At 42.2% G+C, this 11,920-nt stretch overlaps 1 protein-coding gene across 15 annotated transcripts in view; it reads left to right on the top strand.

Moving 5' to 3' along the window:
- Positions 1 to 1,601: 1,601 nt before the first annotated feature.
- ADGRG6 (adhesion G protein-coupled receptor G6) overlaps positions 1,602 to 11,920 on the top strand; it is a 121,204-nt gene continuing 110,885 nt past the window's right edge. For 3 of the 15 annotated variants that reach the window (XM_080588073.1, XM_080588060.1, XM_080588058.1), the window contains exons 1-2: positions 2,947 to 3,027; positions 9,891 to 10,815. In XM_080588073.1, coding sequence (XP_080444199.1) covers positions 10,814 to 10,815 — 2 coding nt within the window. In that variant the 5' untranslated portion in view covers positions 2,947 to 3,027; positions 9,891 to 10,813. The other 12 variants (XM_080588055.1, XM_080588070.1, XM_080588072.1 and 9 more) reach the window with 12 other exon arrangements.

Raw genomic sequence — 11,920 nt, 5'->3', positions numbered from 1 at the left:
TATTTGTAAGTGGGGTCTTAGTGCTGCAGATTTCCTTTTCACAGGAGGAGTTCCAGGCAGATGTTGTTGCCTTCCCAAGCCATTCAGCTAACATGTCTTGTCTGTAACTTGAAAGATATATGCTTAGGATAAAGAAGTCAGTCTTCAACATAGGTCCATTCAATTTGCCACTGAGACTTTATTTAAAGGCCCTAAGTCAGATGTTTAGGGTCATGATGGCTGATGGTAAAAGCAAGTCACTGAGAACTGGACTCCAATAACAGGACATAAAAGAATAACAGGACATAAAAGAACCTGTTTATTAGATCATTGCTTTAGGGACGTATTTGAGCTGCTGAGTCATTACCTCTAACTGGTCCGCCAAATACCTCCAGTTTGATAAATTACTGACAATATTAATGTTGTTAAATTAATAGGCAGCACTAACATTCTGAATTTCATTTTCTATTTGAAAAAATAAATATGTTCAGTATAGATTAGACAAAGGTTAGCTGCAGGAAGATGTTTTAACATCATAATGAAAATGGTAAACTTCAAAAGAATTACTGTTTTTTTTTTTTTAATTAATCTTTGTGGATTATCAAAAAGACCATTCAACTAAATTCAGATGTTTTCTTGCATGGCACTTATTTTAAGTTTATTCCTTAACCTTCTGTATTCTCTGCTCATTTATAATGAAAATAATTTAAAACAGAAAAATAAGAAAGCTATGAAAATAAATTATATTCAAACATCTTTAATCTTTGCAAATCTTCAGTATTTGAGCTCATATCTATTTACATTATTTGCAATGGATTGTCACTGTTTCTTGTAATAGATTTCAGAGACTAAGAGTGTTTCTAAGTAAAAAGTAATTCATATTATTAATACTAAGAGCAGTGTTTTTTTTCTTTTTCCTTAGAAGAAAATAATCCTAATGTACGCTATACTATAAAATTTAGAGCATGTAAGTAGCAGCTGCTCTCATGATTACCTCTCACACCATAAGGCTGAGATGTGAAGCGAGCTGCGGGAGCACAGGAACAGCTGCAATTCTCGTGCTGTGGGATCTGTCATCCCCTTGTGTGTCTTGGTCCATGGGCAAGTTTTGCTCCTCGTTTCAGAAAGAAATGAGTGGTTTCTTCCCATCTGCTGGAATCTGCCATGGGTAAGTGACAGACTCTTGCTGTCTCTGTGAGTAGTTTCATCTGTCCAGTGTCTTTTTAATCACAGCCCTGGGGAGACGGCTGTGGTATGTGGGGGATTATGCTACTGGCTGCTTCTGCACTTACCCTCCCCGAACACTCCTAGTTCTGACAGGATTACTTCATATGGATATATATAATTTATCCACATATAAAGTAATGCTTAAGGAAGTTAAAGTTCCAGCAAAAGAGTATGGGAGATGCCTCTATGGAGGGTAGGACTGGTCTGTATTTCACAAGCAAAAATGCAAAACAGTGCTTAAAATTATGACGAAGTTAGAGGTGGGTCTTTCTTCCTTTCTTTTCTTTCTTTTTCTTTCTTTCTTTCTTTCTCTCATTAAGGAAGAGGTTTTGACAGACTTTGTAGTACAGTTTGTTCTTTTTGTTATGCTTTCAAAAATTTAATACAATTCAGGGAAATGACTGAATATATCTAGGTAATAAAGGCTTGGTTTTCATTTTTTATATATATATATAAACAATAACCTACTCTTTTCAAAATACTCTGAAAATATTGATTTTTGAATACTTTAAAATCGTGTCAGAATTTTTCACTTAAGTAGGTCGTCGTGTAGAGTTAAGCTGAATAACATCGAATTTAGAATGTCTAATTTAAAAAACGTTACCATCATATGCTTGTCAGGGAGGAAGGTGTGGGGTGAAGGGACAAGGAAGGGAGGGGGAAGCAGGGCAGGAAGGAAAGAAATTATAACAGTAAGAATGAAACATCAAAGTTTCACACAGGATTAAATGACAAATATTTTCTTTCCTCCTTGCATATTTTTTGCCAAGCTTTGATTTCACAGTAGAGAAGCAGACATTCCCCCTCCCACCAAATTTTTCCAGGTCCTATTTATTCATCATAAAGAAATATAACCCCAACTGTTTTTCTTACACTCTCTCTCTTAAATTAAAGACAAAGACATAAGTATAACCATCCAAGGCATGAGCATAGAAGTAACAGTAAAAGAAATTAAGTGAATTCAATTCACTTTGTCTATGACAAGTTATAAGCACATTCTGCAAACATACTCTTTATAATTATAAATTTATATAGAAAGAACATCTATATTATAAATTATTTATAATTTCGTCTTCACTAAATGGTAAATTCATGGGACATTCATTGCACATTCATGTTGCAATATGAGTAGATGCATTCTTGCTTTGATGATGACAGTCACAGCAGTGTTTAAAAATAAATAAAATAAATTGAAAACATATGCATCTAGCTCACCTTTCACAATGAATTAAGCATATTCAGATGGAGGACTTGGTCTTCCATTGCAACTCTGAATTAGAGCAGTCTAAAAGTTTTGGTGTGTTTTTCTCCATTACTGAATTTCTTTCCTTGTTCTATCACTGTTCTGTGCAAAATCACTGGTATTTCTCCTCATCCTCCACATTCGCAAAAAGATATTCCTGTTCTAGTAATCATTCTCATAACATGGATATAGCTTTGATTTTTCTTTTATTTTCTTTTTATCTGCATATTTTTTCACAACTTTATGTTCTGACTGTGAAAGGAAAAGAAGATACAAAGAAGGAGTAATCCGTTCTGCAGAAGTGTGGATTCCTAAATCATCTTCTGGAAACATCCAAATTTGGGTAAGGCAGATATATATAATCTGGTAATTCTGAATTCATTTTGGCTCATTTAGCAGCATTCCTTCAAATAAATAAATTGTAACCTGTTTCAGATGAGCTTTTTTTCTCTCACAGCTTTTTCTTCTTTAGTTGTAGGTCCTAACAAGGATATTGTAACAGTTTCAGGTGAAGTTGGAGTAAAATATGGCAGCTTAAGTGGAAATTCTGGAGTTAGATGATCCTGTTTCAAAGAGAGGTGAGTATAGGACTTATTCCTGGAGAGAAGCTCAGTGAGATGGACATGGTAGAAAGTAACCACATAATGACGTATATTTAGATATAACCTTTCATTACTTACTGCACCCTCCTCAAGGTCCCAGCTTTATTTAAAAAATCATGATTAACTGCTGTATTTCCTCTTCCCTGTTAGCTTTTACTATGAGGGCAGCTGAGTACTTCCAGCTACATGTGAGGAATATACTTTCAAAATATAGAAGTGTTTTAAATAGAGCATGAAAATCACAATGGAAAATTATATCCTAAGTATTTCAGGCTGGACATTTAACATATGAGCTGTTTTCTGTAATTTTTCCGTTAATACCTCTGTGTGGCAGTACCCTATTTGGAAAATAAGGATAAGGCAGCATCTTTTCACAAGGGTGCTGTGTTGTCATGTATTCGGATATTATGGTTGGGGCAATTTAAAATGTGCTTTGAAATTAAGTGCAGTTTTTTTTTTTTTCTCTGAGATCATACTCTTAATGGCAAGTACTTTTTAATTTTAACTAACAGTTTTTGTACTGGCTGTGTCCTGGCAGTCTGAAGCATGAATCATTGCTCTGAACTCACACCAAAGTCTGTCCTATCTAGTTCAGCTTTTAAAGTGTACTTAATCATTCAATTTGGGGAGCTGAAAGCTGCCAGACCAGATGTTACCTGTATAACTCCATTAAGTACTTCAGGCTCAAGAAACAGACATATTTCTTTCTTGTTCTGTGGAACAGATACAATATGCTCACGTAATTTATAATAAAGCATATGCACAAGAAATTGAATTTACGTTATAAAGGAAGGTCAGTTTTTCACCTAGTTTTGAATGAATATTGTTCTCTTTTTGGTATAATTTATTGAAAAGTAGGACTGCAAGAATGTTTTACTCATACATATAAAAGCATACTGTACAATAGTGGCTTAAAATACTGCTATGTAACTATTGCAGTTTGAGCTTGAACACAGTGAAAAGTTCTAGAAGAGCAGTTGATAGCTACCTAATCTCAAACTCTGAACTGTCTCATTTTTTTTCCTTTATTCTCTTAAAAGTCATGAAGGGTTTATACATCTGTACAAATGTATTGCTTTTGCTCTACAACTGCAACTTTCAGCTCTTTGAATTTTTTTGTTATAATGTTGCACTTTTGTTTAGCATATAGTTTCCATTTTGCATAAAAGAAGTATTATTTTTTGACATGGGAAAAAGCTAATTGATTATGATTAATGTACAATTAGTTCTGTTTCTATGTGATCCTGCTATTTAGTTACCACTTGTGTGGCTTTTAAAAAGAATGATGAATGAACTTCATAATGTTCACTTTAGTTTCACTTCTGATAAGCATCCAAATATTTTGATGCTTATTCAAAGCTTATCCAAAGTTTCCTAAGCTCTTGAGTCTGCAAAACTAGTCTGAACACAGACAGAGAAGGGCTTTCCTCATGAGGTTTCCAGTTGTTCCACTGGTGGAACCTGATGGAAATACCATGAGGTCAGCTTTTCTTCCAGTAGTTCCAAATCTTTAACATCTGGACAGAAACCGGAAGTGAGAAATCTTGCCCAGAATTTGTTTTATAGGAAAAGTTGGGTTCTAAAAATACGTGAAGAATGACTTGTTTTATTAACTCTTCCAAACTGGTTCATCCATGACTGAAAAAAATGAGAATCCAGAATTAGAGATGAATCAGGTTAATTGGTACCAGAAACTAGCCTAGTCAGCTAAAACCCTTGCTCCTTAAAATCTGATCATTTGATAAGTTACATATTCAAAGCAAAAATCAAATTTTTTGACATTTCAGAAGCTTTCAGGGATGGGTGTTCATTCTCATTCCAGCCAAGTATTTGGTCATACCTGCTACAATAGAACACAGATCCCAGTGGATCTGTTATCTCAGTTTTGTACAAAAAATACCTGTTTCCTCCTCATATTAATATTCTGGGGGAGACACCAGCTACCAGTGTTACCTTCTTTAAATAGCTCTAACTTCTGGGTTAGTCTACATAGAAGGTTAAGGAGTTCATCTGGTGTTTAATTTTACTGATAGCATTGAAATGACTTACAGCTACACAGACACTTTTTTAGATAAAAGAATTGGGTAGCTTATTGTGATCTACTCTCTTGTTTGATAACTAATAATTTCAAAGTATACTTAGTAGAAATGAATGAGCTCTTCGATGAAGCCCTGATTTTCAATTCTCTCATGATCTTGTATTTCCTGTGTTGCTTCTCCTTGTGCTTTATATCACACCACAAATGACTAGCTTTGCCTGCATATCCTCTGATTCTACAAGTTCTTGCTAACCACATTTATCTTCCTGTTGAGATACCAGAGACCAGTTCAGATCAGGCCCCTAATAATTTTTCATTGCTGATGCCAACATCATCATCCTATAGGTTCTTCATAGCAATAAAGTGCTTCACCTTGTAACGTGAGCATTGCTCCCAGGTTCATTGATCTGAAGCTGGGATAAAGTTCAGAGGATCCTCTTCCCCTTGAGAGAAATGGAAGTCCAGTAAGCCTTTATAAGTGGGCAAGCCTGGAGATCCAGCATCCTCCCCAATCAGAAATGTGTGTAAGAACAACCCTGGCAGCGTGCTCCTTGCATTTAGGGTCTCTGGTGTGCTTTGATCATGGGTAAGGAGATGAAATGGGCTGAAAAGAATGACACTGATTAAAAACCTGAAATGTTTTGTGAAAACTCCCCAAGTTAGTTTGCTGCCCAGACTGTCGGTTGCTTTGCTTGAGGTCACAGGCTTTGCAGAATTTTTTGGAGTGCAATGTGTACAGGCACTGTATATGCCATGCTCTCAGCACTTCATCAGAGACATTTCATTTGGCACAAAGCACAGCATTTTAGCCATTGGTAACCTCAGTACAACATGTATTTCATAACCAAAGTTTCGTACACATATAAAAAGCACAGAGGAAGTACCAATAAGGCAAACATGAGTGAATGTTATCTCCTGAGCTTCTGCACATGCATTGTAAAATTACAGTAGGGTCACTGTTCACTTTATGATTGTCTTCAGGAGACAAAAGAAATTAAATTCAGTGCAACCATTTATAGGCAGTACCACCAGTTATGAAATTTAGTGAATATGGTCCTCCTAATTCCCTACCTTCCGGGTCCATGGAAGCCCATGCTTACATGGTACTGGGTCACACATAGTAGCTGAATGCCATTTCACCCTGCTTTCTGGATCAGCAATCCACAAGAAGCATTCACTCACTCAGCTTTAAGGCACCCCTGCATGGCATACAGACAAAACCATCTCATTAAGGACCATAGTGAAAACTGACTTGCCACCTCTTCAGTTTCTTAGTAGTGGGAACTGGCCCTATCTGGACAGCATCTTCAGTCTGAGGGGAAAAGAGCTCTCCAGAAACAAGAACTGAAGACAGAAACCTGCCTCTTCCTTTGATTACCTCATCTACACCTGAAGCAGAAAGGGAAGGCTCTTTGTGGTCTCTCAAATGCAGGAAAAGAAGGAAAGAGGCTATGTTTAGAGACCTTCTGGCAGACTCGGTAGAAAAGCCAGGAAGTTCAGGCAGATTCTCTGGACTGTGAAAGGTGGCTTCCACTGTGACCCAGCTAGGGGCAAAGAAGGTTGACCTGGGCTGGGAAGTCTGGGTGAGATAGAAGACCCTCAAGAAGGAAGAGTTGCAGGACTGTAAAGATTACTTTATTTCAGAGCGTAATGAAACAGTCCTAGTCTGCTGTATCTCAACACTCTGAAATAATTCTTGAATTACAAATATTGGGAGCAGCAGTTCAAATCAGCCCTGTACCTTCACCTTTTAGATCAAAGTCCAGACTTTGATCCTCAAACCCAGCTTCTGGGAGCTCACCTTTGAACTTATAAACTCAGCTGGGGGTATCTACCATGTTTTCTCCAAGATAGGAGAATGGCCAGGCAGAAAGCCAGGAATGGTCGTAGGGTATAAAGCCAATTTTTTTTTCCCTTAGACTTTTTGAGAATGCATATGATCTTGAATTTTCGTGATAAGTTTATAACATTGCACTATTTATTTTAAGCTTCCTTTTTATTGTTGTGTGTTCAAGTGTTTTCTCTTTTGCACTGTTACAGGCACCACAGTTTCAGTATTCACACTTCTTTGGAAAATAAACACAGCTTTTCCTAAAAGTGATTGATATAGTAGGGAGGAAAGTTTCAAAAGAAATGTTCCAAGAAAAATACTGTTTCTAAAACACTAAAGTATCCATATATAAAATGTGACATTTCATATTATTATTTCATGGAACATTCTTTAATATTCTTATAAAATATTTTCAGAGAGGCCCATGCAATGTTGCACAAAATGTAAGGACATAATCCTAACTGCAAGTTTAAAAAAAAAAAAAAGAGAGACAACAAAGCCATAAAAATCAGGGCTTGTAAAATTCATACAAATATTTTTCACTATTAATACTTCATGACACAGTCTGGAATATTCATAGAATATTCTATCCCTGTACCTAACAATATTCAGCCACCATAGTTTGTAGTTTAATAAAAATAAAGCATCATTGCCACTACAGACACAGTAAGAAAAGAATGAAAATATCTTCTTGCCTTTCTGTTGGTATCCCCCACTATATAGCCATATAAAGAATTTTTCACTGGTTGATCACAGCATTGTTTCCCAGACTTTGATGATTTTTTCCTCTTACGCATATTGTGCAGAACAGAGCGTGCAATGTTAACTTGAGACAGGTCTTGCAAGGTAGCCTGCAGTCTCTCACTCTGAGACAGAGACCTTAAAATCACTTTAATCCGTGCACACAAATTCTATTGCTAAGCAGCAGCATGACACGCATCAGATATCAGGCTTCCGCAGCTATGGCAGCAGTAGTAGATTAATTACCTCAAAATTACAAAGGGAACATTAACATCATTCTTTTCCATATTGGTCTTGAAAGTAAATATTCATTTTTTTTCATTTTTTCACTACATGCAAATGGTGAATTCCCAGTGTCTTGAACCTTTTTGTAACATCTTGTGTTAATACGGTTTAGTAACATGATGATTAGCCGCCCTGTGGAAGTTAGTAGAAAATATCTGTAGCTGTTAAAGAGGTGTCTGTTACTTTTACAAAGAATTTGTTTCAACAGTGATATTAGGCCTCATAATTGATTTAAAAGCATTGTCTTCAGAGAAGTAATCTCTCTCCAAGTACCCACCCTACACCAAGTAGTTTTGCTATTGATTAAAGGCAGATGTGGCACAGTGAGCTGCTGCCAGATAAAGATGGCCATTTTCTCATGAGCAGTTGGCCTGCTGTTTGCTGCTCTGCATCTCTGAGACAGTCTCCAGAAAAAAAGTCCTACTTTGTCATCCAGAAAGTCTTCACTGCTTGTTATCCCCACAGGACAACACTGTCATTTCTAACCAGGCAGTGTTTTGTTTTGGGATCCTGAAGTAGCAAGGATATTGCTGTGAAAGAGAAAGTTCCTTCAGGAAACACTTTCTACAGTTCTTGTTCTCTCTTGCAGCAGGGGGGAGCTCTGCCTTGGTATAAAATCTCCCCAGTTGCATTGTTTTTGACTGACAAAATTTAAGCCACTTGGTGGGGTACCATCATATATTTCTCCAGAAATGTGTGTATATATGTATATATATATGAGTTGTTATATACATGCTTACATATATACATATATGACCAGTTTTCCTAATACAAAACAGCTTCCGCTGGTTTGGATATCAAGAGCAAACTAAGAACAGAGATTTAAAGAAAAACAACAGCTCAGTGAAAGCATGACAAGAGAAAAATCCTGTGATATCTTTTTTTTTTCCTTTTTTTTTTGCTCCACTCCCAGGTTCTGGAATTGCAGGCACTGCTAATACCTTCCAAGTAGGGAAGAAAGATTAAGTTTCCAACATAGCCAGAAGATACACACTGCACACGAACAGCAGACTGACATCTTCCAGATGCTATTGCCTTACTGTGTACATCACGTACGCAGTGAGTCCAATATGCCCAGGAGATATTGAGCGTAATTGTCAATTGATCTGCACCTGCACAACAAGCCCAATGCATTTTAGAAGCACAAACTTCATTGCGCCTGTGATGTAAATGCATGAGTACAATAAATCCAGGTGACGAGAACTTGCAGGTTTATTGCCCAAGCACAAACTGACTGTACGTAATAGAGTAAGTCTTACATGCATCAATACATTGGACTCACTGTAAATGCAACATAAAGTTGTTCTACACAGCCTTTAGACATCCTGAAATAGAGCAGGTGATTGCTACAGAAAACAGCAGGGCAAGTCCTCCAAGTCTGGGAGGAGAGCTGGCACGTACCCTCCCTGTGCCGCCAAGTGCCCTGGGGGGATCCATCCTGTGCACCAGACCCAGAGGCAGGGTGGAAAGCAGAGCGATACCTGCTCAGAGCACAGAGCTCTGGATGTAGAGGAAAGGCCTAGCGTGCACAATGCTGTTCGTAAAGTACACCTGTGAATTGCAGCTGGCCATGGAAATGTGGCTAACCCAGACCCAGCAGATCCTGTGCCCATGGTCAGTGCCAGGAAGTTACAGTGAAAGGAAGGCTACAGCTGTTTGTTTATAAGGACAGATAATAAAAATTGACCAGAATGAGTGAATATTAATGTTCAGTACAAAGTTCATGAAAAATTTGGATTTTTTTTTAATAGGAACTCGATTTGTTTTTAAGTGCTATTGCATGCTAACTGCATTGAATGATTCACTATGCCAAGTCTTCTCTTTCTCCATCTTTCCTAACCCTGCCAGTGCAGATCCAAGGAGTATTGTGAAAATTTGGGATTTCTTTTGTGACCTTGTGCTTTGCTGTTTCCCTTGCTATCATTTCAATGCTTTTATCCTCAGCTCCGGTGCAGTACCATGTTCTTCAGATTTCAGTGGAACAACACAACTGCAGATCACCAGCAAATAGTGCAAACTACCATCTTCCCAAAGCAGTGCCCAGGACTGAGGTGTGGGCCAGCACAGCCTGTGTGAGCAGCATACTGCTTTGCATGCTTCAGAAAGAAGATGGATCAGAGATGATTGGCCTTTACCCACCTATCTTCTATCCCAAGAGCAGAGTAAAACGGCACACTTTAACTGTCTTGGGTTCTGCACCGGCAACCCTGGGACACAGCACGGAGGTTTTTTTCCCACAGTCACGCAGGCAGGCCTGCCTGTGCTTACCCCATCCACCTACAGATGCGCACTGTGCGTTTGACCCCAGAGATGCTGCGAGGAGGCTGCGAGCCCCGCGGCTGCTGACCCTGGGACGGCACCTCCCCAGCGCTGCCCTGCGTCCCCTGGGGGTGCCACCGGGGCTGCGGCCACCCTCTGCGGAGTGAGCTTGCTTGGGGGCTACGCACACCAAAAACCGGCGAGGCGGGGGCAGCCCCTGCCCCTGCCCCTGCCCCTGCCCCTGTCCCTGCCCCTGTCCCTATCCCTGCCCCTGCCCCTGTCCCTGTCCCTGTCCCTGTCCCCGCGGGGAGGCTCCGCGCGGTCCCGAAGTTTCCCCGAGTTGTGCCGAGAGAGGCAGCTCCCTGGAGGGGGGGGATCGAGGCGGCGGCGGCGGCGGAGGAGGAGGACGGGGAGGAGGAGGAGGAGCGGATCGGCGCGGTCCCGGCCGCCGCGGGCGGTGTGTGCGGGGGCGGGTGTGGAAGAGAGGTGGGCAAACAGCGATGACCTTTGTGAGGAGCCCGTGAGGGAGCGGGGCCAGAGGCAGAGCGAGCGGCAGCGGGGGAGGATGGTGGCTGCGAACCGGAGGAGAGCCGCCCCGTAATGTCACCATGTAAGTCCCTTCTTCGGACTCGGGCGGGGGCTGCCGCTTGCCGCCCGGGGCGCTCGGGGAGCGCGGAAAACACCGTGGGCTCCTTCGTCGTCGGGCGAGAAAACCCGGGCCGTATCGGCTGGGCTCCCCGCTCCCCTCCACGCAGTAGGTGATGAGTAATGTCAGGTCTGAGCCGCGCGGATAGGTAGGGCTGAAGGAATGGGGAAACGAGAGTTTCACCTCGGCAGCAGAGAGGGCAGGACAGCCCCGGTTCTGCCCCGGGCGGGCTGCGGCTGCTGCCGGTGTGCCCCGCGGGGTCCCGGGCGGCCGGTGCTTCTCCTCCAGCCCCGTAATCCGGCTCCCAAGACGTCTCCCGTCAGTCTCCCCCTGCTTGGAGGCAAGTAGCGAAACTCTCGGCCCCGCTGCCTGCCGTGCCCGCCGGTGCTCGAAGCACCAGCCCGGCCGCAGCCCCGCGGCCGCTCACGTCGAGGAGCCCCGGGCACGGCAGGCGCCGGTGCCAGCCCCCCAGGTGCGCCGCCAACACGAACAGGGAAAGAGGGCGAGGGCGAGGGCGGGCCGGGCAGGCTCCACAAAACCTTCCCATCCCCGCCGCTCTTCCCTGCAGCGCACGGCGGGCTGCGGAGGCAGCGAGGGGCTCCGCCGCTCTCCCGTCCATCTGTCCGTCCGCCCGCCCACCGGCCGCCTGGCCCCGGGCAGGCCTTGCAGTGGCCTCTGGGTGCCTTTCCCAAAATGTTTTGCCTTTGCTGACACGCTCTCGCCGAAGGTACTGGCAGCTCTGGGGTTAGGCGCGTCGGCGGTGCGCTCACGGCCAGGTGGGAGAGGACCCGAGGCTGGACGTGAAGGGGAGCGGGGCAAGGGGGGCAGGGGCAGGGCTCTGAGCCGTGCGCGGGGAAGTTGAGGCACAACTGAGAAGTGGTTCCTGAAGAGCTGGCGCTGCGGTGCTGCCCGGCTACATATACTCAGCAAATGGGTTGCCTGCAACTCGGAAAAATTCCTTTTGGAAGGCAAGCCAAGGCGCTGAGACAGGGCTTAGTACAGCTGGCATTGTTTAATTTACATGGCAGTGTCATTTTCTTCATTTCAGTCGATGAGCGTGAGGGTGTTT

Source organism: Anser brachyrhynchus (assembly GCF_964034855.1).
Source record: "Anser brachyrhynchus genome assembly, chromosome: 3".
Taxonomy (NCBI): domain Eukaryota; kingdom Metazoa; phylum Chordata; class Aves; order Anseriformes; family Anatidae; genus Anser; species Anser brachyrhynchus.
Note: the sequence above shows the minus strand (reverse complement) of the source record. Positions and strands in the feature narration are given on the sequence as shown.